General features: G+C 37.5%; 1 protein-coding gene across 3 annotated transcripts in view; it reads right to left on the bottom strand.

Annotated features, from left to right (window-relative positions):
• Pld5 (phospholipase D family member 5) overlaps positions 1-24,337 on the bottom strand; it is a 350,998-nt gene that overhangs the window by 113,167 nt on the left and 213,494 nt on the right. For all 3 annotated transcript variants that reach the window (XM_070034254.1, XM_070034255.1, XM_070034256.1), the window contains one exon: positions 13,768-13,879. In XM_070034254.1, coding sequence (XP_069890355.1) covers positions 13,768-13,879 — 112 coding nt within the window. The remainder of the gene's footprint in view (positions 1-13,767; positions 13,880-24,337) is intronic.

Genomic DNA, 24,337 nt, shown 5'->3' with positions numbered 1-24,337 from the left:
TCAGCCAGCCACCAGAGCGTTAATAGCAGCAGAAAATTGCAAGCAAAAGGCTCTTGTTAGAAAGGAGGCACAGGCTCACACCAATAATCTTAGCTATTCAGGAGGCTGAGACCTAGAGGATCATGGTTCAAAGTCAGTTAAGGAATGAAACTCCTCAAGACTCCATCTTCAAAATACCTAGCAAAAAGCCAGACTAGAGACATGGCTCAAGTGGTAGAGTACCAGCTATGCACAAGCAAGCCAAGTAATATTGTTCGAGTCCCAGTATGGGGAGACATTTATGATGGTCTTCTTTGGTGTCAGAAACACTTACTAGATACATGGAGAGGTGGTTAGGTCATGTTATCATCAAACAGGAGCTTCCATGATCCAACTAAAAGAAAGAAGCTTTGAAAACACAGATGAGGTGTAGAGAGAAACTTAATTACTGGAAACATTTTGTGTAGGAGACCGACAGCTGAGAAATGCCCATTCAAAGTTATGTGGGAAAGTGAAACTTTTTAAAAAATTGAATTTATTGTCAAAGTGATGTACAGAGGGGTTACAGTTACATACTTAAGGTAGTGAGAACATTTCTTGTTGAACAAAGTCATAACATCCTTCTGTTTAAAACCTCAGTCACTGAGACAGAGCTAGCCTAAAAGCTTGATACTTAGGCTATGCAAGGTGACAGATGCAACTCAATGAGCAGAATTCAGATGCCTGGAAGGCCCAATTAGGACCTCAGGGGAAGAGGTGGGAATGACAGCAGGCTCTCATTAAAGCTGAGGCGTTGCTAGGCTCTGCTCTGGTACCTGTCTACGCCTTCACTTACTTAGAGGCTTGCAGTCAAAGCCAGCTCTCTAGAACGGCCTCTGGCCAGAAAGCTGATTGCCCTGAGGCACATCAGCTCTTGGATTTTGTGTTGTGTTATGAAGTAAGTGGCAGTCATTCAAAATCCTTAGCAGTCTGAGTGCCGAGTATCCATCATTTCCCTGAACATAGTTGCTTAGACTTCTTTAAGATTTAAACTTGAGCCAAGCGCTGGGCTCACATCTGTAAATCTAGCTACTCAGGAGGCTGAGATCGAAGGATTGAGGTTTGAAGCAGGAAAGTCCATGAGATGCTTATCTTCAACAAACTACTCAGAAAAAGCTGAAAGTATTTCTGTAGCTCAAGTGGTAGAGTGCTAGCCTCAGACAAACAAATCTCAGGGACAGTGCCAAGGCCCTGCGTTCAAGCCCCAGAATCAGCATGCCTGCACACACACACACACACACACACACACACACACACACACACACACACACACACACACACACACACACACACACACACACACACAGAGAGATTTAAACTTGATAATAGGAAATCGTGCTTAGTTTAACTGAACCCCTCAGGGCCTGGTACATGCCATAGAACTTTTGTGTTCTAAGGAACAGGTTTGAGAAGTAAGAGCAGGCTCTGTAGCACTTCTTTTTTGGATACGCAGGAAGGAGTCCTTGGTGTACTGAATAACTGTGATGAGATACTCAGAACTCTAAAGTACAGCTTCATATTTACCTACATTTTGCCATATTTTTATGCTATTTCTCCTAAGATCAATGATTGTTTGTTTTTCAATGACAGGGTATCAAAGCTAGGGCACTCAGTCTATAACAGAAGTGTATTAAGAATTTCTTAGTTAAAACACAATGTTAATGTGGGATATATATATATATATATATATATATAATGTGGAATATATATATAATGTGGAATTGGAACTCTGTGCTTCCATCAGAAAGAATGACACTGCCTCATTTTTAAGGAAATGAAAAGACTTGGAAAAAATCTTATTAAGTGAAGTAAGCCAGATCCAAAGAAACAAGTCCATTGGTTAGTTAGGATAGGATAATCTTAGCAGATGAGCAGAATAGCTCAATAGATATGCACATGTGATCATATAAGATGATGCTAAGTGAAATGAACTCCAAGATATGGACACAAGAGGTTTTTCTTTGCTGTTGTTTTTAAGGTACTATGTGATTTCTTATTTTTTTTTGTATGTTTTTTCCCCTATGGTATATCCCCTGTTGTAACTGTACTTGATTCTGGTAAACCTGGTTATCTGAATCAGGGAAGGGAAGGGGAACAACAGAATGGTGAGACAAAGGACAAGGGGAAGCCAATGCAACAGGGATATACACAAAACAATATGTTGGAAATCTGTACAGCTTGGGGGGTGAGGGTCAAGATGGAGGGAAAGTGAGAGAAAAATGAGGGAAGGGGTAACAAGTTTGACAAGAAATGTACTTACTATCTTATTATGTAACTGTAACCCCTCTGTCCATTACCTTGACAATAAAATCAAATAAACAAAACCCCAGAATGTTAAAAGTGAACAGCACCAGTGGCTCATGCCTGTAATCCAAGCTACTTAGGAGGCTGAGACATAAATGATCATGGTTTGAAGCCAGACCAGGGGCAGAAAAGTCCAAGAAATTCTATCTCCAATTAACCATCAGAAAGCAGAGCTGGAGGCACGGGTCAAGTGGAGGAGCACCAGCCTTAAGGAAGAAAGCTGAGTGTGAAGCTCTGAGTTCAAGCTCAGAATGGGTACATGCATGTGTGTGCATGCATACACACACACACACACACACACACACACACACACACACACACAAGTGACAGAATACTTTACAGTCATTAAAATTGTCTTATACAATCTTCTGGAGATTGTGCTCTCTTTACTTAAGGCTACTCTGGTTGACAGAAACATTTCTATGTCAGGCAAAATAGAGTATCAAGAAATCCTTTTCCCTGGTCTCAGAACCTGGATCTAGCAACAGGCAACAGAAGCATTGCGGCTTAGCCTATGGTTCTGGTGAAATGGAGTTTCATTAGTCAGCCATTCTTTCTGTCTACCACTTACAAATGTGTCACCTTAGAGTTGTAACTCCCTTAAATTCTCATTTGCAAAAATGAAGGAACAAGGTAACCGTCTTCTTATAGTTATTGAGGGAATTACAAGCGGTTATAACCAGCATTCAATACTCAATAAATATTAAATATTATTGTCAGTAGAGCCATGTTTGGGCATATTATTTATGCTCTTGTTTGGTATCTCATTTGTCAGAGGCCTGGTGATGGTTAGCTACATGCTATTTCCTGGGTTTCTTTCCCTGGGTTTTGTTCTTGGCTGTCAAAAGGGATGAAGGTAGGAAACTCTTCTCTGTGGCTTAGATTAAGCTCTACCTGGAACCAATGATGACTGCATTTATAAGTATAACCTGCATTCTCAGTATAAGTTATAAGTATAAGTTATAAGTATAACCTGCATTCTCAGTATTTTCCTAGCTGGTGGTCTCTCACTGCATGGACAGGGGCCAGAGCTCCTATGTTTCAAGATGGTTCTGCTTTGATTCAAAGATCTCTTTCTTATCCGTCTATTCCCTGGATGTACCTTAGACTTCCCTAGAGCAGATCTCTTGGCTTCTTCCCAATCAGAATCTCTATTTGGTTTAATTATCTATGGTCACTATTCTCTATAAGCAATTTTCTCTCAATATTGTTAATGGTTTGTGATATTTGGCTCAATTAAACAGCTGTGCCGTATTAATGCAGTCTGGGAAGTCAATGAAATGTGGAACATTTAAAAGTAAATGTAATGATCTTGAAATTGACTTGATGATTTTGTAAGTAATTTTGACGGCTCTTTTTTTCTAACCTTGATCAACTAGGTTTGTGTGTAGGATTTTTGTTTGTTTTGTTTTCTCATCTTCAGAAGTTGGAGAAAAGTATGCAAAGAAGGTTAGAGAATTTCAGGACCAAAATCACAGAAAATAGAAAATCTCTGGGTTAAGGATGAAGAAAAAAATGTAATCCAGAAATCAACAGAATGTTCAATAGTAAGGATGGAGGCAGTAGGGCATACAGCACCACAACATGAAGACAGAAGGATAAAATTAATTACAGCATTATTCTCTTTTCTCATGCTAGATGTTAGCATTTTGTCTTCAGAGCACCTATTAGGTTCCATCTCAACTTTGTAAGAGATTCAGTAAGATCCAGTCTGGAAAAGAAACAAACAAACAAAAAAATCCCTAGGGCTAAGGCAGGGACAGATCAAGGAAAATGAAATATCAGAAACAGGAGGAACTCAAAAACAAATACTATAGTAAATAATGTGATTAAAAGCACATGAGCAGCTTGGCACTAGATGAGTAGCTTAGATTATAGGAATGAGCTTCTGAGGATTGGGATCTGAGGATTGAAGCCAGCCTGGACAGGAAAGTCAGAGAGACTCTTATCTCCAATTAATCACCAGAAAACCATAAATGGTGCTGTGGCTCAAAGTGCTAGCTTGAACACAAAAGCTCAGGGACAGGGCCCAGGTTCTGATATCAAGCCCTATTTTTGTAGATATCAACTAGGCTGGGCGTCTATATAAACAACCAAGCTGTTCTCTTTCCAACAACAAATGTCCTGTTTTGTTTCAACAAGATTGCTTTTCACACTTGAATCACTATCCTGTAGTATTGTGCAGATTAGGAAAAGAAGGGGAACTATGTTGAAAACAAATTTACAGAAATTTGGGGGGGGAGGAAATGGGGAGGTGGGGAGGGAAGGGATGGTAGGGGAAAAACAAAAGAGGGGTAACAATGCTCAATACGAAATGTACTTGTTACCTTACTCATGTAACTGTAATCCCTCTTTACAGTATCTTTAATATATATATATATATATATATATATATATATATATATATATATATATATATATATATATATATATAGCCAACGCATTAATATTAGATGAGAAGACTTTGAGAGAAGAATGGCTATAAAGGAGAAATAAAACCAAAAGAGAGCCAGGCACCAGTGGCTCACGCTTATAATCCTAGCTACTTAAGAGATCTGAGGATCATGGTTCAAAGCCAGCCTGGGTAGGAAAGTCCGTGAGACACTTTATCTCCAATAAACCACCTGAAAACCAAAAGTGGCGCTGTGGATCAAGCAGTAGAGTGCTCGCCTTGAGCTAAAGAGCTGAGGGACAGCACCCAAGCCCAGAGTTCAAGCCCCATGACCGACAAAAAAGAAAAAAGAGAGTGATCCCACTAAAGCTATCACAATGCAGCTCTCCCCTGAAGCTTTACTCCTTACTGGAGGCAATCCTAGGAAATTCACTTAAAGAGACACAGAGACAGAGCCTTCCCTTTCATAGGCTATCTTCTGTCTTCATGTTAGCTTTGCTTCGTAAATACTTAGATTCACTCATCAGCCTCTTTGTTGGCCACAGAGCCTCAGATCGTACCAGGAAAGTTCAAGTTTGACTTCATAAAGCAGCACACACACAACCTCCACCACTGTCAGTATGAGTTGGATCAAATCTCTGCACCCATCTTCCTCAGCCCCATGAAAGATTCAGTCTCCACTGGTAGTTTAACTCATTCTCATCTAATATTAATGTCTTGGCAATTTCAGCTGAGAAGTCAAATCTGAGATAACTGCTAAGAGGTAAACTCTAAGTTAAAAACAAAAATAAAAAATCCCAACCTAACCAAAAAACAAGAACACATTTCAGTCAGATGCCAGTGTCTCATGCTTATAATCCTAGCTAGTCAGGAGGCTGATATCTGGAGAATTGAGAGTTGAGACCAGTCTGAACAGAAAAGGCTGTGATACTCTAGCTCCACGACCAGCAAAAGGCATAGCTGGAGGAAAGGATCATGTGGTAGTGTCAGTTGAATAAGCAAATAGAGAGTTAGTAGATACTACTTGAGCCACAGTTCCACTTCTGGCTTTTTGGTGGTTTCTTGGTGGTAAAAGACTCATAGACCTTCCTCTCTGGACTGGCTTTGAACTGTGATCCTCAAATACCAGACCCTGAGAAGATTACAGGCATGAGCCACTAGAGCCAGCCTTGGTATTAATTTTAAAAGTTGTGCAACTCCTTTGCTTAGACTTACAAATGTATTTTCCTTTCAGGTTTTCTTAATTTGATGAATGTGAAAATAAAATGAGTTATTATTGCTGAATGAGCAGTTTCTAGAGTTCATATAAGCAATAGCAAAGATCACAAATTTAGGATTTGATAAAATAATACAGCATACTTCTTAGCTAACAGAAAATATGAAAAATTTAAATAGTGGTACAATGTCTGTGGACATCAATTAACTGTCTACAAAGAGGCTCTAGCAGTGCTCATTAGGACCTGTGGCTATTGGTTGTTCAGCAACTCAAAAATGGCTCTGACTCCTCAGCTAGTTTGCTGGTTGTGCAGTGTTAAGGAGGGAAATTGCCAAGTGTCAGTTTTAGGCAAACCATAGACTGTCAGAGCAACTTCATTACTGGTCACAAAGGGCACAGATGACAGATTGCAGCCTTCAGGTTTCAAATTCAAATAATTGTACAACTATTAGAAGGTGATAAAAAAGATGATACAAATCTTATAAGTACAAATAATCCATAAGAATAGGACAATAAGAATAAAAACAACCCCCCCCAAATTACAATGGGAAAAATACTTGAAAGAGCAGCCTATCAAGAAGACTATGAATATGGTTAACTATATGAGTTCAATATTAGATATTTAGCAAAAGAAATTGAATTACAACATGACAGATATCCATCCAAATATCTGGAAAAAATAAACACAAGAGTATTAAAACTCAAGAGGACATGGGCAAACGGAATGCTTATGCACCTTCTCTGACTATGGAAAGATGGTGAAGAACTATGATTGGGGTAACATTGATCATGATGCATTGTACTCACAAACTGACATCTTTAATTGAAATTCCTTTGTTAAGCTCTTTAAATATAATTTCTCAAATGGGTGGAACCACTTGGAAAATGATTGTTGTTATCTAGTGGAGTGGAACATGTATGTAAACCTGAGTGATATAAAAATTCCCCTTGGAGTAAATAACCAATAGAAATGTGTGTATGTGGGTACCAGAAAGATATATTAATGATAGTATTACCCCCAAACAACCAAACATTAGTAAAACCATAATCTCTGTTATCTGTACATTATATTTATAGAGTAGACTACAGTGATGCAAAAAACCCCCAAATTACTGCTATATGCAGGTCTTAAAAACATAAAACTGAAGCTGGGCACAGGTTGCTCATGCCTATAATCCACTTACTCAGGAGGCTGAGATCTGAGGATCGTGGTTAGAAGCCAGATGGGCAGAAAACTCCGTGAGACTCTTATTTCTAATTAATCACAGAAAAACCCAGAAGTGGAGCTGTAGCTCAAATGGTAGAGTGCTAACTTTGAGCAAAAAGGAGCTCTAGGACATTGCCCAGGCTGAGTCCCAGGGTGGCAACAAACAAAACAAACAAGCAAAAGCCTGAAACCCCCCCCCCCCGCCAAAAAAAAAACCCTGAAAAAAATGATCCAGGTATGAAAGATCATGAGTTTATTTTTATAAAGCTCTGTAGAAGACAAACAGTGGTAGTAGAAGCTAAAAGGTAGCCAGTTTTGCAGAGTATACTGACTGCAACAGACAATTGAAGAAATGACACTTAATGAATGTTTTGTAATAGAGGAATACCTAAATAAACCCTCTTGCTTCATGTGCTTTTACTTGGCTTTAAAAAATCACTAATTTTGGAGGTCAGGTACTGAACAGTATATTATTAGTCTCCCATTAAATTTGCTCCAGATAGCACCACTGGCTGAAGCTACTTATTCACTAAAACCGTCCTGTTGCCGAAGTTGATTTCTACTTTCTTCCATTCTATACCTTAAACTGTAAAACTAAATATTCCTGGGAAAAGAAACTAAAAAGACATAACACACTAATCAAAACTTTTATTTAGCATCACACAACCTGGAACCCCCAGACAAGATGGTCTTTGTTGTCAAGATCCTAAATCTTCTTTGGTTGTCTAGATTTCCTTCTTTTTTTTTATTGTGAAAATACTGTACAGAGGGGTTACAATTACATGGGCAAGATAATGAGTACATTTCTTATCAAGCATTGTAGAATTTCCTTCTATGTCTATTTCTTACCCCAACAACTTGTTCTGTGCCATGGACTTTTTGGGTGTTGACTGAAAAATTTAGGTAGAGTAACAGTTTCATTAAGTTATGCCCTTTATTGTGTTATATTCCTCAGTAAGGAAGAATGTATGCATAACACTCATACACACATATGCTTTCAGGAGACAGGAAGTGGGTTATAACCACATCGTGGGAAATCTCTTTGATAGCTGTGTGGAGATCAGAAAGTGGAAATGGAAAGGTGGCAAGGCTTGGAAATTTATTGAAGGCCTGAACTGGCGGAGTGGAAACTGAGAAGAAATTTTGCTACTGGGGAAGAATATTAAGGAGCAGATTCTATCAAATTTGGCTTGTGAGATGTGGAAAATAAGAACGTGGAATTTAGTGTTCTATTTGAGGGACACTTGTTGCTATTGTTTGGGGGCAGGAGAGGAAGCACATGATCTGACCTAAGATATTGCACTTGGTATGGTATATTTTGGGGGAATAGTGTTGGAAGTTGTTACTATGCAAAACAAACAAACAAACAAACAATTAGAATTGGGCACCAGTGGCTCATGCCTGTAATCCTAGCTACTCAGGAAGTTGAGATCTGAGGAGCACAGTTTGAAGCTAGCCTGGGCAGGAAAGTCCATGAGACTCTTATAAAGCCAAGATGGAGCTGTGGATCAAGTGGTACAGTAGTTAGCCTTGAGCAAAAGAAGCTTAAAGACAGTGCATAGGCCCTGAGTTCAAGCTCCAGGACTGACACACACACACACAAATAAAAATAAAAATAAAATAATAAGAAAAACCCCAAATTTGTAGAGATTCTTGTGTAACATCAAATTCCTCTGTAGGTCCAAGACTTCATGGGATTTGATTCCTGAATATCCCACCTCCACAGCAAATGTAGAGACAATGGGCAGGTGTATGTGTATGCATGTGTGTGTCTTTCTGACTTCTAAATCTAGAAGAGAGGCTAATGGGAACAAGAGAAACATCGAGAGATCTCCATCTCCCCATCCCTGGGGGGCTTCACTCTCCAGCCTGCTTTGTACTGGCGGGACCTACATCTGTCTAAATCTTTACTACTGATTGGGAAGGCTCATCTTTGTTTATTTTGCACAACATATTTGATTAGCATGCTTTCAGCAATTCTCTTCCAGCTGAAATCATTCATACTAGTTTTATATTTACCTATTTTGGGGGACTATAATATTTCTGGATAACATTTCTTGAAGGTTTTCTAAAATACTAGAATTTCTTCCTTAAAGAAATTAAAAGAAGCTAGGTACTGGTGGGTATACACCTGTATTCCTAGCTACTCAGAAGGCTGAGATTTGAAGATGGCAATTTCTGGGCAGGAAAGTCCATTAGGCTTTTATGTCTAATTAATCATCAAAAAGCCAGAAGTGGAGCTGTGGCTCAAGTCGTATAATGCTAGCCTTGAGTCTAAAACATCAGAGATGGTCCTAAGGCCCTGAGTTCAAGCCCCAGACTAATGCACCCCACCACACACACACCCCTAGTTAAAAGACAACCCTTAAAATAACAAAATGCTAAACAAGGATACAGGATGACCCATTGCAACAATGATACTCACAAGACACTATGTTGGAAATGAACTTTACGACTTTGGGTGGGGGAAGTGGGGGAGGGAAGGGATAGTAGGAGAAAAACAAAGGAGGGGGTAACAATGCTTGACAAGAAATGTACTCATTACCTTACTCATGTAACTGTAACCTCTTCATACAGCATCTTCATAAGAAAATAAAATTAAAAAAAAGACAACCCTTAAAATACTCATTTTAAAATTTATTTTTAAAATTTTATTAATTATTGTTTGAATTTTTAAAATTATATTTATTTTTTATTATCTTTAGTTATAAAATGTATAACAACATATGTTTATGAATACAATGTATCTTGAGCAACGTTATCCTTTTATCATTCTTCCCCTTCTGTCTCAACATCATTCTTCCCCTCAAGGTACCTGACTCCTTATGAAAGTACTCATCAGCCCTTCTCTCCTTTCTTCTTCAAATACAAATTTTAAATTGTTTCATAAAGTTCCTAAAATATACTAGGGAACCAAAGAAATGCAGGCTGCATGTTTTCCCGCATTTGTGGTAACTTGAATGTGCCTATAAATTTACAAGTAAACACACTGGATAAATAACACTAGGGCATGATAAATTATATAGGACCTTGGTTATTAACATACAGAGGCCAAAGGAGGCTATGCATAGAAGCGGTGGACAAAGGCTCAATGGCTATGGACAAATGATCACATATGATAATATCCTATGAAATGAACTCCAAGAAAAGGAACAAGAGACATTCTTTAGTTGTTATTGTTGCTGTTTTTGTTTCCTTTTCCTTTTGTCTTGTTTGTTAGTTTGTATTTGGGAGGGGAAGGGAAGACATAAAAGGTGGAACATGGATGAACAAATATAACAGTCACTAGACACTTTGCTAAAAATGAACTGGTTATCCTGTGGTGGGCGTGGAGGGAAGATTGGGAGAGTGTGGGGGCTGGGAAGGTGGCTCAGTGGTAGAGTGCTTGCCTTGCACGCATGAGGCCCTGGTTTGATTCCTCAGCACCACATAAGCAGAAAAAGCTGGAAGTGGTGCTGTGGCTCAAGTGGTAGAGTGCTAGCCTTGAGCTGCAGAGCTGAGGGACAGCGCCCAGGCCCAGAGTTCAGACCCCATGACCGACAACAACAACAACAACAACAATAACAATGGAGAGAGTGACAGAAGGGGAGACATGATCCATAAAGAATGATATCTAATTCTCATTACATGATTCATGTAACTATAACTCTTCTGTATATCAATTCTGCAATAACAAAAAATACTTATAAAAATAAAATGTACTATGTCATAAAAATAAAATGTACTAGGTTATATCTTATACTAGAATGAGAGTTGAAAAATAGATCTGTATTTTAGAGATTTATGTATCTTGTACATATAGTATATACACATACATTACTAAAAGCCAACTGACCTACTACAGGTCTACAGCAAATAGTTATGGGGAATGAGGGTCCTGTTTATTACTCTACCAGAAGCAGTAACTCCTGTTATTTGTAGAGCCTGCATTGTACTATACATAGATCAATTTGAAGATTCCAGTGTGTTCCGTGAGAAGCAATGACTATAATAAAGCTTTATTTCCTAGTTTACAATAGAAATGTGAACCAGGGCTTTACATATAAATTTGCTAACAGCTGTCTCCTCTTCTGGGGGATAAGTTACTTTTATAATAGCTAAGACACCTGTCAGGCCATCTAAGACTCTCCAGCTTTAACTTCCGATTTAGCAAAGTTTATGGCAAGAAAGTGATATATGGATATATAAACAAGTAATAGAACTCTTAGACCCCCTCTCTCCCTCCTAACTTTTTATACTTGCAGAACAATCAAGTCCCTAGCAGAGGTAAGTAGATACAATTAAAAGAATCACCTGCAAACACAAGCATCCTTAGTTAACCACATGTAATCCATCCCTAGAGGGTATATTAGATAACAAATTCTCAGAAAAAGCAAAAGTTAATATTTTTAAATAAAATAATAATGTATTTCTAAGCCATTCTGAATGCACCTGTCAATCCACCAAACCAAGCATTTTGTTTTTCAGAAATATTATAGTGTACTCAAGCAGCAATATGAAACTTTTCAGATCCTGACATATCTTGTCAATTTCTTAATTTTCCTGTGACAGCTTTGGTATAGTGTGGATAAATGTTCTCCAAAGGCCCATGTGTTCAATGGTTGATCAATCTATGGCTCTGAGAGAGGTTGTTTTTATGAGACGTTGGTTGATTATAGTTCTATGAGAGGTGGTGGAAATGTTAGGAAATGGTGCATAGTAGAAGTTAGGTGACTGAGGATGTGGCTCTAGTTTGTTCCTCCTCCTCCTCCTCCTCCTCCTCCTCCTCCTCCTCCTCCTCCTTCTTCTTTGTTTTCCTCCTCCTCCTCCTCCTCCTCCTCCTCCTCCCCCTCCTCCTCCTCCCCCTCCTCCCCCTCCTCCTCCTCCTCCTCCTCCTCTGTATATTCTTTTTTGGTATTGGGGATTGAACCCAGGACATTGCATCTGCTAGGCAAGCACTTTGCCACTGAGCTACATCCCAGCCTGTTTTCCCTTGTTATGTTCCTCTTTGTCTTCCTCCCTTCCCTGACTGTCCTTTGCCATCAGATGAGTTACTTCCTTTACCATGTACTCCTACAGTGCTTTCACAAACCCCAAAGAAATAGGGTCAATGACAAAAGAGGAGAAGATGAACCCATGCGCTAAAATGAAGTTTTTCCCTCTCCAAGTTAATTATTTCAGATATTTTGTTACAGTAAACAGCACACAAGGCTGATTATACAAGGTTCACATGTGGCCAAGCTTATGGCTTCCATATACTTATGTAATTTAACATTTACTTTTTCTTTATCACTTCCAACTTCAGGCAGAAAGGCCGCTTAGGTTCACTTACTTCAATCCATCTGTCCAATTTGCAGAAGGTATAGTCACTAAATAACTTCTAAAAAGATGAGAAAAGTGGCAAGCAAAGAGTCATGGTATTTTCCAATAACAGACACCCAGATGCAATGCTGCCAAGTGAAACTTGTAGACTCAATAAGATTGTCCTCTCCTATGGACAACCAGAAGTATGGACATTTTCACCGGTTCCCACTTGTCAATTCTTTATTGGGGCTTAAAACTCATATAGTAAATTCTGTACAAAAATCTTTACAGCTAGGTGCTGTGCTGGTGGTTCACGCCTGTAATTCTAGCTACTCAGGAGGCTTGAGATCTGAGGATCATCATTCAAAGCTAGGAAAGCCACAGGAAAGTCCCTGAGACTCTTATCTCCAATTTACCACCAGAAAACTGGAAGTGGCAGTGTGGCTGAAGTGGGAGAGTGCTCATCTTGAGCTGAAGAGCTTAGGGACAGCACCCAGGCCCAGAGTTCAAGCCCCACGACTGAACAAAAATGTTTACAATGTTTAGAGAAGAGTTTAAAGAAGATTGCAGCAAAATGAAGGTATGTCTTCATGAGAAAAATTGCAAAGTGGAGTAAGAGTGAAATTCTCCTATGCAATTGTCCTAATTTTAAAAAGTTCATGTTATTCCACAGATTTGTAATGGGTGCTGCATTATTTTAAAGACTGCTGTATGAAGAGGATTTTCATTTCATAGATGAGAAAAACAAACTGGTGTGTGTTTTAATGGAATATAACTAAAGTGTTCAAGGGAAAAAGATTCTTCTTTCTAGTTGATTATCACCTAATGGTAAATGTATTATTATTATTATTATTATTATTACTATTATTATTATTATTGGTCAGTCATGGGGCTTGAACTATGGGCCTGAATGCTGTCCCTCAGCTCTTCAGCTCAAGGCTAGTGCTCTACCACTTGAGCTAGAGCGCCACTTCCTGTTTTCTGGTGGTTTACTAGAGATAAGAGTTTCACAGACTTTACTGCCTGGGCTGGCTTTGAACTGTGATTCTCAGATCTCAGCCTCCCGAGTAGTCGGGATTACAGGCGTGAACCACTGGCACCTGGCTGGTAAATATATTATTTTGTATAAACTAATATCAAAAAATATAGTTTGGAATTCCTAGTAACATTCATTCATTTATTGCTTTGTTCAGAAGCTCTAGTCTGAGTTTAGTTTTTTAAAGGAGAAATAAAAAGTGTTTCAAGTGAAATGTACTGATCACAGAGAAATTATATTGCATTTTATATAAAATCGAAGGTATTTCACAGAGAACCCATGGTAAAGTAGCGTATCAGCCTTGGCCTTACCCTTTAATCTCAAGGCTTCTAATACCTTTGAATCAGCTGTCACATCACTCACAAGCTTGATTTCTATGTTTTGGGAAGTCAGCTGGAGCAACTTTTCAAAAAGTTGTTGGCCCTGGAAGAAATTCAGAGACAAAGGAAATAAAAATCTAATTGTTTGCCATTTTAAATAGGTGTACATAAACTCATTAAAAGTAAAACTTTGTATTCAATTTGTAAAAGGCAAGCACTTCAACAATTAGAATTCACAAAAGATTTATGAAATGTTCTTACAAGCGTTAACACAAACAAAGCAGGAACATAGATTACATTCTCCCTTTTTTACTATTTTGCTATTTAGTAATTGTTAAAATAATCTCAGATTTTAAAGCTACAATGCAAGCCTAAGTTTCTTTCACAGTTAAAATATGTAACTATATGCAATAACAAGGCAATAAAGAATGTTAAACAGTTTGCATTTTGGTCCTAAATTTTGTTATTTTATAGTTTATAAACTATGCTTCTCAATCTCACTCATCATCATCATCATCATCATCATCATTATCATTATCATCCTCATCATGATCTTTTCTTCCTCCTCCTCCTCCTTCTCCTCTTCCTTCTTCTCCTCTTCTTCTTACTTTTTATGCTATGTAACATAAAGATATTTATTGCCAAAGGTTTTTTTTTCCATGAGATTAAGGAAGTTAATTTTAACTATTATGAGTGACTTATAATTACTAGTGATTTAAGTGAATTTATCTTATTGTTTCAAACTTGCTCCACTGAATGTAACTAGTTCTGCATAAAAATAAATGAATGACAAAATAATAGAGCTTTCACCTGTAAGATCTTCACAAACACATGATGTTTATTGTAAGATTTAACCTTTGAGGTCCACAGTCATTGCCTTCTCTCAGGAGATGAGCTTGCAAGTAACATGTTTACTCATTTTATTTGTGTGTGTATTTTATTTTTGTATTTTATTTTGTGTGTGTGTGTGTGTGTGTGTGTGTGTGTGTGAGCTTTTCTGCTCAACGATAGCACTTTACTACTTGAGCTATAGCTTTCTTTCTGTCTTTTTAAATTTATTTTTTATTATTTTATTTTTATTTACCTTTTATTGTAAAGATGATGTGTAGAGGGTTACAGTTGCATAACTCAGATAAAGAGTACATTTGTTTTTTGAAGAGTGTCACCTCTTTCCTCCATTTCTCCCAGTTTTTTTCCCTCCCAATACCCTTCTCTCAAAAATTGTATAGTTTTTTCAACATAGTATATATTATTTGTTCACCCTTTGTCTGACCATTGCTGTGCTCCCTTTAACCTCCTCCAAACAGATAAACTTACATACAAGACAAAAGGTGGAACCATTGCAACAATGAGATGTACAAGTCGTTATGTCGAAAAACAAACTTTACAAGTTGGTGGGTGGGGGCAGAAGGGAGTATGGGAAGGGATGGAAAGGGGAAACAAAGCAGGAGGCAACAATGCTTGATAAGAAATATTCTCATTATATTGCCCATGTAATTGTAACCCCTCTGTACGGTATTTTCACAAAAAAACCAAAAGGTACAGAAGTCAAAAACAGCAATAAAGAAGAAAAATAGCAAAATAACCAAAAAATTCTTGTTTCTATTTCTTGGAATTCATTTCAACAAACATTATTTTATTTAATTATAGCTATTACATTGTTGGTGGGAATGTAAACTTGTTCAGCCACTCTGGAAAGCACAATGGAGGTTCCTCAAAAGACTAACATAGATCTTCCCTGTGATCCAGCAATTCCACTCCTGGACATTTATCCAAAAGAAGACAAATAAGGCCATTAGAGCTACCAGCACAACCGTGTCCACAACAGCATTGTTTAGTTTAGCCAAGATATGGAATCAACTCAGATGACCGTGAGTGGACAAATGCATCAAGAAAATGTGGTATAAATATACGATGGAATTCTACGCTACCATAAAAAAGAATGACATTGCCCCATTCATAAGGAAATGGAAAGACTTGGAAAAAATACATATTAGGCAAAGTAAGCCAGACCCAAATAACACAAGGTGCATGTTTTCCCTCATCTGTGGTAACTAGCATGTTCTTATGAATATACAAGTAAACACACTGGATGGTAAAACAAAACAAAACCACTGGGATATGATAAATTATACAGGTCTCTATCCATTCACACAGAGACCAAAGGAGGATATTCTTAGGAGAGGATGACAAAGGCTCAATACCTTTCTGTCTTTATGATGGTTAACTGGAGATAAGAGCATCGGGACTTTCTTTCTTTCTTGTATTTTTAATCTTTTTTTTTTAATTGTGAAAATACCATATAGAGGGGTTACAATTACATTGGCAAGGTAATGAGTACATTTCTTTCTTTAAATTTTTATTTATTTTTTTATTGTGAAAATACTGTACAGAGGGGTTACAATTATATGGGCAAGATAATGAGTACATTTCTTATCAAGCATTGTTGCCTCCTCCTTTGTTTCCCCTTCCCATCCCTTCCCATGTCCCCCCCCACCAGCAACTGCCCCCCCAAAGTTGTGAAGTTCGTTTTTCGACATAACGACTTGTACATCTCACTGTTGCAATGGGTCCGCCTGTATCCCTATTTAAACAATTTGTTTTTACCCTTCCCCTCCACAAAGTATACCAACATCAAATACAGTGAAAACAGAGTTTATACCATGGGGGAGGGACATACAAAGCAACAAAACAATCACCTTATAAACATGTTAGAAACAATTGCAAGACAGAAAAAAAATTTGAATCCTTATGTTGGGGTTCATTTCGCCTAACATCAACTTATCTGACCTTTTCTGCTTGTCTCAGATATATACTAGTTATTGCAAATAAGGGAAACCATGGGACCTATGTTTCTTTGAGCCTGGCTTACTTCACTTAATATAATTTTTTCCAAGTCTTTCCATTTCTTAACAAATGGGGCAATGTCATTCTTTCTGATGGAGGCATAGAATTTCATTCTGTATATATACCACATTTTCTTGATCCATTCATCTGCTGAGGGGCAACTGGGTTGGTTCCATATCTTAGCTATGGTAAATAATGCTACAATAAACATAGTTGTGCTGGTAGCTTTAGTATGGTCTCATTTGTGATCATTTGGGTCAATGCCCAAAAGTGGGATTGCTGGGTCATAGGGGAGCTCTATGTGGAGTCTTTTGAGAAACCTCCATACTACTTTCCAAAGTGATTGAACAAGTTTACACTCCCACCAACTATGCAGTAAGATTCCCTTCTGTCCACATCCCCTCCAGCATCTGTTATTAGAGTTCTTGATTATAGCCATTCTAACTGGAGTGAGGTGATATCTCAATGTTGTTTTGATTTGCATTTCTTTTATGGCTAGGGAGGTTTAGCATTTCTTCATGTGTCTATTGGCCATCCTTCTTTCCTCTTCAGAGAAGTTTCTCTTTAAGTCTTTAGCCCACTTATTTATTGAGCATTTGTTGTCTGGGGATTTGTTGTTGGGGGATTTAATTTTTTGAGTTCCATGTATATTTTAGATATGAGACCTTTGTCCATTGTATGGTTAGTGAAGATCTTCTCCCAATCCATGGGCTTTCTATTGATCTTGCTAGTTATGTCCTTTGCCATGCAGAAGCTCTGCAATTTCATGCAATCCCATTTGCCCAACCTTTCTTTGATTTGTTGTGCTTCTGGGTCTCTATTAAGAAAATTTTGGCCTGTGTCACGGAGACCTAGGGTTTCTCCTATTTCATCCTGTAATGTTTTCAGAGTGCCTGCTTTGACTCTGAGGTCTTTGATCCATTTGTAGTTCATTCTGGTACAATGTGATATATAAGGATCTAGCTTTAGTTTTCTACAGGCGATTAACCAATTTTGCCAGCACCATTTACTGAAGAGGCTGTCTTTCTTCCATTCTATTTTTTTTTTTAGCACCCTTATCAAAGATTAGATGGCTATAGGTCTGTAAGTTTATTTCTGGGTTTTCAATTCTATTCCATTGGTCCTGAGGCCTGTTCTTGTGCCAGTACCAGGCTGCTTTGATTACTGCTTTATAGTAGAGTTTGAAAATTGGCAGTGATATTACTTCAACATTGTTCTTTCTGGTAAACATCATTTTTGCTATTCAGGGTATTTTACTGTTCCATATGAATTTTTGGATTGCCTCTTCTATTTCCTTGAAGAATGAGGTTGGAATATTGATAAGTATTGCATTGAATTTGTAGATACCCTTGGGAAGTATTGCTATTTTCACGATGTTGATACTTCCAATCCAGGAGCATGAGAGGTTTTTCCACTTTCTAAGTTCTGTTTCTATTTCCTTTTTCAGGTTTTTAAAGTTTTCATCATAGAGGTCCTTCACTTCTATAGTTTAGTTAATTCCTAAGTATTTTATTTTTTTGTGGGGCTATTGTGAATGGAGTTGCCTTCCTGATTTCAGCCATGCTTTTCTCATTGAAAAGCTGTTGATTTTTGAGGATTAATTTTATACTTGCTGCTTTGCCAAAGTTTTGAATCAGCTTGAGTAATTTGGGAATGGAGTCCGTGGGGTTCTTTAAATACAAGATCATGTCATCTGCAAAGAGGGAGAGTTTTACTTTATCTTTCTCTATTTGGATCCCTTTTATGTTTGCATCTTGTCTTATTGCTGTAGCTAGGCATTCTAATACTAAATTGAAGAGAAGTGGAGAGAGTGGACATCCTTATCTCGTTCCTGAGTTAAGAAGAAATGGCTTTAGTTTTTCACCATTAAGTAATGTGCTGGCTGTAGGTTTGTCATATACAGCTTTTATTGTATTGAGGTATGTTCCATGGATTCCTAGTTTTTCCAGAGCCTTCATCATAAAGGATCTTATCAAATGCTTTTTCTGCATCTTTTGAGGTAACCATGTGGTTCTTATCCTTGCTCTTGTTGATATGATGAATTATATTAATTGATTTGCATATATTGAAGCAGATTTGCATCCCTGAAATGAATCCTGTTTGATCATGATGTATGATTTTTCGGATGAATTGTTGAAGTCAATTGGCCAATATTTTTTTGGGAAGTTTTGCATTGATGTTCATCAAAGAAATGGGTCTATAGTTCTCTTTCTTTGATGAGGAGTCCCTGCCTGGTTTTGGGATGAGGGTTGTGATGGCTTCATAGAATGAGTTCAGTAGTAAGCTTTCAATTTCATTGAAGAGTTGGAGGGGTATTGGTGTGAGCTCTGCTTTGAAGTCCTTGTAGAATTCCACTGTAAATCCATCTGGTCCCCTCAGGGACTTTCATGCTGAGTTGACTTGGGACAGATCTCAGTTTCTTTTTCTTTTTGTATGTAGTTTTTAATTGTAAAACTACTGTACAGAGGGGTTACAGTTTCATGAGTAGGGTAATGAGTACAGTTCCTATCAAGCATTTTTACACCCTCCTTTGTTTTTCCCCTATTATCCCTTCCCTCCTCACCTCCCTCTCCCGCCCACCTCCGCCTGAAATTGTAAAGTTCGTTTTGAACATAATGTCTTGTACATCTCCTTGTTACAATGGGTCAACCTATATCCTTATTTCAGCATTTTGTTATTTACCTTCCCTTTCCCAAATTAGAACAATGTATATACAAGATGCAGGGCATCAGAATCAAACAGTGAAAACAGGGGTTATGCCATGATGGAAAAACATACAAAAGAAACAAAAAAATCACATGTAACATTATAAATACATTAAAAACAACAGCAAGAAATATAAAATCATGTTAACATCTTCTTATAAGGTCATATATACATAGTTTTTAGCTTTTCTGCTTATCCTAGACATATACTAGTTATTGCAAATCCCAGTTTCTTTAGTAGATAGAATTACAGGTGAGCCATTTGCACCCAGCTGTTGTGGTCTTTTTGTTGTTGTTGATGGTGGTGGTTTTTTTTTTTTTTTTTTTTTTTTTTTTTTTTTTTGAGTCAGTCATGGGGCTTGAACTCTGGGCCTGGGCGCTGTCCCTCAGCTCTTCAGGTTAAGGCTAGTGCTCTACCACTTGAGCCACGGTGCCACTTCCAGCTTTTTATGCTTATGTGGTACTGAGGAATTGAACCCAGGGCCTCATACATGCAAGGCAACACTTTACCACTGAGCCACCTTCCTAAAACCTTTTTGTGCGTTTTTAAAGATCTCTTCTTTCTACCATAAAAATAAAGTGACTTTCTTTTAACTTTTCAAATTTTTACTTTTTAGAACAAATCCCTTCAAGGTTAGATGGACAACAGGCACGTACACTTATGTACATATGTACGTACATACCTATGCATGTATGTATGTATGTATTTAACTGAGGCATGAATTCAGTTTTTACACACTTATTAGGCATGCACTTTCTGCTGAGCTATGCCTCCAACAAAGCTTGGCTCTTAATGAACACCATTAAGTCTTCGCTTACCTTGATACAAATGGGTAGTGACAATGTGGTTATTGGATAGAGAGGATGGAAAAAATGTGAATGCAAGCAGTGGTTCCTTCAACCCACTAAATCCACACAGAGAAACACGGTGCATCTGGTGAGATCTCCTGGTTAGTAAGCGATTATTTTTAAACACACTCAAAAAATTTTTTTTTTTTTGTCGGTCGTGGGGCTTGAACTCTGGGCCTGGGCGCTGTCCCTCAGCTCTTCAGCTCAAGGCGAGTGCTCTACCACTTGAGCTACAGCGCCACTTCTGCACACTCAAAATTTTTAATCTTAATTATATAACAGATTTAGCAGCAAATAAACATCAGCTAACATCTATCAGTATTTCTGTCTCTGTACTTCAGATTCCCCATGTTAAAATAAATATCAGAACTCTTAGGCATGAATGTAAATGGAAAATCTGAAGTCTACAGATACTTTCAGACTGTTATTAGATGAAGTTTATATTTTAGTATGTAAAGATTTCTTAAATCACAGAATCTTAAAACTTGAATTCTAATATTCACTGTAATAAACATGGTTTTCAGAACTTTTCTATTTGGGCTGGGGTGAAGTTGCTGTTATATTTTCTGTATTTTCTTCTTGCCTAATCACTTTTTAAAATATATACTTTTTAATGTAAAGATACTGTCCAGAGGGGTTACAGTTACATGAGCAAGATAATGAATCCATTTCCTATGGAGCATTGTTACAACCTCCTTTATTTTTCCCCTACCATCCCTTTCCTCCCCACCTTTACCCAATCACTTTTGATAGAAAATTCAAAATGAAGTGGAGAGAGTGGACATCCTTGTTTGGTTCCTGAGTTTAGAGGAAATGTCTTTACTTTTTCACCATTACATATAATGCTGGCTGTAGATTTGTCTATACAGCCTTTATTGTATTGAGGAATGTTCCATGGATTCCTAGTTTTTCCAGAGCCTTCATCATAAAGGGGTGTTGAATCTTGTCAAATGCTTTCTCTGCATCTATTGAGATAATCATGTGGTTCTTATCCTTGCTCTTGTGGATGTGCTGAATGCTTAAATAGGGATATGGGTGGACCCATTGTAACTATGAGATGTACAAGAGACTATGTTGAAAAATGAACTTTACAACTTCGGCTGATGGTGAGGGGTTGGGGGAGTGTAGCTGTGGAGATGGGAAGGAAGGGATGGTAGGGGAAAAACAAAGGAGGAGGCAACAATGCTTGAAAGTTAATGTACTTATTACCTTGTTCATGTAACTGTAACTCCTCTGGACAGCATTTTTACAATAAAAAAGTATTTAAAAAAGAATAAAAAAAGAAAATTCTAAATGGCTTAACTTTCAAAGGTATTAAACACCTACTTTATGCAGAAATCTGTACTACTGAGACTTACTTCCAGTTTGTTGAATTAACTTCTCAATTTTTAATAAAGGAGTAACAAAAAGGCTTTTGACTTTTAAACATCAGCAATTTAAAATCTTGCCCTTTTTGGTAAAAAAACATTGTTCAGCATCTCAAACTTAAATAAATAATTTCAAAGTTAGTGGCTCAGATGTGATGACCTATTTTGAGTCAATGTTTTTCCCCTGAAGTTTGCAAAAACCTTATGATGGATGGCAGTTCTAAGAAGTTAAGCGACACCGAAGAACAGAGATCCAACTCAGTCCTTGCCTGACCTTAGAGGCTGTTGAACACAAGCTTATCTTCTAATCCCAGATAGAAAAATAAACAAATAAAATTTTCCTTTTCTCTGCCCAGGTTCACTGACTCCTCCCTTGGATCTAACTGACAAAGAGGTTAGCAAGTGGAAAACTAAATTTAAATCATGTACATATATTTGCACATATTCACAAGAACCCCAGAAAGAAATGAAAATTAAAGCAGTGACCAGATGACTGAGTTTTTATATACCAGTATAAGCTGAGAAGAGGAAATGTATGATAAATTATGGGAATCTAGCTACATAGACAAGATATCCTTTGTCAGTAAATGCTGGCAGGGATGTGGTCAAAAAGGAACACTATTACACTGTTGGTGGGGATGTAAACTAGTTCAACCACTCTGGAAAGCTTTATTGAGGTTTCTCAAAAGACTAAACATCGAACTTCTCTATGATCCAGCAATCCCACCCCTGGGCATTTACTTAAATGACCACAAACAAGGCCACACTAAAGCTACCAGCACGACTATGTTTATTGCAGCATTATTTACCATAGCTAAGATATGGAATCAACCCAGATGCCCATCAGTAGATACACACAATGGAATTCTATGCTTCCATAAGAAAGAATGATATTGCTTCCTTCATAAGGAAATGGAAAAACTTGAAAAACATTATATTAAGTGAGGTAAGTCAGTACCAAAGCAACATAGGCTCCATGTTTTCCCTCATTTGTAATAATGAGTATATATATAGGATAGTCCCAACAGAGGATCACAATAACTCAATAACACAATAACTCAATAACTCAAAATGATACTAATTGAAATAAACTCCAATATATGGTGGATACAAGTGGTTTCTCTTTGTGGTTGTTGTTTTTTAATGTACTGTACAAAGTTATTTCTTTTTTCTTTCATTTTTTCCTTTTGTTTATCCGCTGTTGTCACTGTTTTGATTTTGGTACCTTTTCCTTGTGTATACATTTGTCTGATTTGGGAAAAGGAAGGGGAACCAAAAAATGGTGAGAAAAATGACAAAGGGTGAACCAACACAACAATGATACTCACAAGATACTATGCTGGCAATGAACTGGGGGAGGGAAATTAGGAGAAAAATGAGAGAGGTAAAAAATGTTCCACAAGAAATGGTCTCATTACCTTATTAATGTAACTGTAACCTCCCTGTACAGCATCTTTACAAGAAAATAAAATTAAAAAGAAATGTACTCATTACTTTATGTATGTAACTGTAACCCCTGTGCAATCACCTTTATAATAAAATTAAATTTAAAATTTTCTGATATAAGGAAAATTAAAAAAAGAGATCCTTTGTCAATACAGTGAAAGAGAGATAGCAACAAGGGAAAAGATACTCATGTATTGTTATTATTTGAATGTTAAATGTACCCCAGAAATTTGTTTGTCATAGGCTTGGTTCCAACTGGCAATACTCAGACAAGGTAGAAAATTTAGAAGGTATGGCCTAGTGGCAGATCTTCAGTCTTGGGCATGTGCACTCTTTAACGAGCTTCCAAAGAAGTAGGGTCAATTGATAGTGGACTGGAGTTTCCAAAACTGGGTGGCAAAATGAACCCTCTATCTTAAGAAGTTTCTTATCCAAGATATTCATCGTAGCATAGAAAGCAGAGGGACACTCCCAAGATAAAGCACCTGAAGACTCAAGCTATTGACAAGACAGGAACCAGAATCCAAGCACACTAAGAGTTTCTCCAAGATAGTTAAGTGTGGCTGGGACTCAGACCGTGATTTCAGAACAAAGTTAGAGGGATGTTGAAAGAACAGCATAGCCATAATTCAGGCCCAAATTAGTGGACTAAGAACTGAATGGAAGCAATACTTCAGAGCATCCATGTGCATGTACACACACAGATGTAAGGAGGGTAAGGGAGTTAAGCAGAGTGGAACTGAAGAGTTATGTGCTTGATAGATACACTGAAGAGAAAAAAGACAGAAAGACTAAATCTGAATAGCAGGAAAAACTACCTAATGTGAGGAAAGCATAAACCTAAGCAAAGTTTAAAAGACCCAAATAGGAAGGTATATGTGATATGAGGGGAGTTCTCGGTACTTTCTATAAAAGAACTGAGTACCAAGGAGAGAAATCATTACACACGTCTGTCTAATGGAAAAAAAGGTAAAATTGTGTGTCAGGGAAAACATATCACAGACTGACAAGGAACTAGCCATTTGTAACACCAAGCTCCTTAATGGTAGCTAAAAATTCAAATCTAAGAGTCTGTGCCCACACAAGAATTTTACCTGCTAGGGAGAATAAAGGAAATCTTTGTAGATTTGTACAGATTTAGAAACTAACTGATGGTATAACCCCTAGAAGGAACACAGTTAAGGAAGGACTCCAGCCTCACAGTAAACAATGCTCAATACTGTCAAAGGAGATAAAGAGAAAAAGAAAAAGAAATGATTGATTATAAAAAAATTTGGTACCCAAATATTTTTTTCCTTCTTGCTATTGTTTCTAACGTATTTATAATGTACTATGTGATTTTTTTTT

The sequence above is a fragment of the Dipodomys merriami genome, unplaced genomic scaffold (assembly GCF_024711535.1).
Source record: "Dipodomys merriami isolate MVZ:Mamm:240054 unplaced genomic scaffold, mDipMer1.0.p SCAF_24, whole genome shotgun sequence".
Classification (NCBI taxonomy): domain Eukaryota; kingdom Metazoa; phylum Chordata; class Mammalia; order Rodentia; family Heteromyidae; genus Dipodomys; species Dipodomys merriami.
This window is presented reverse-complemented; position numbering and strand designations above follow the sequence as displayed.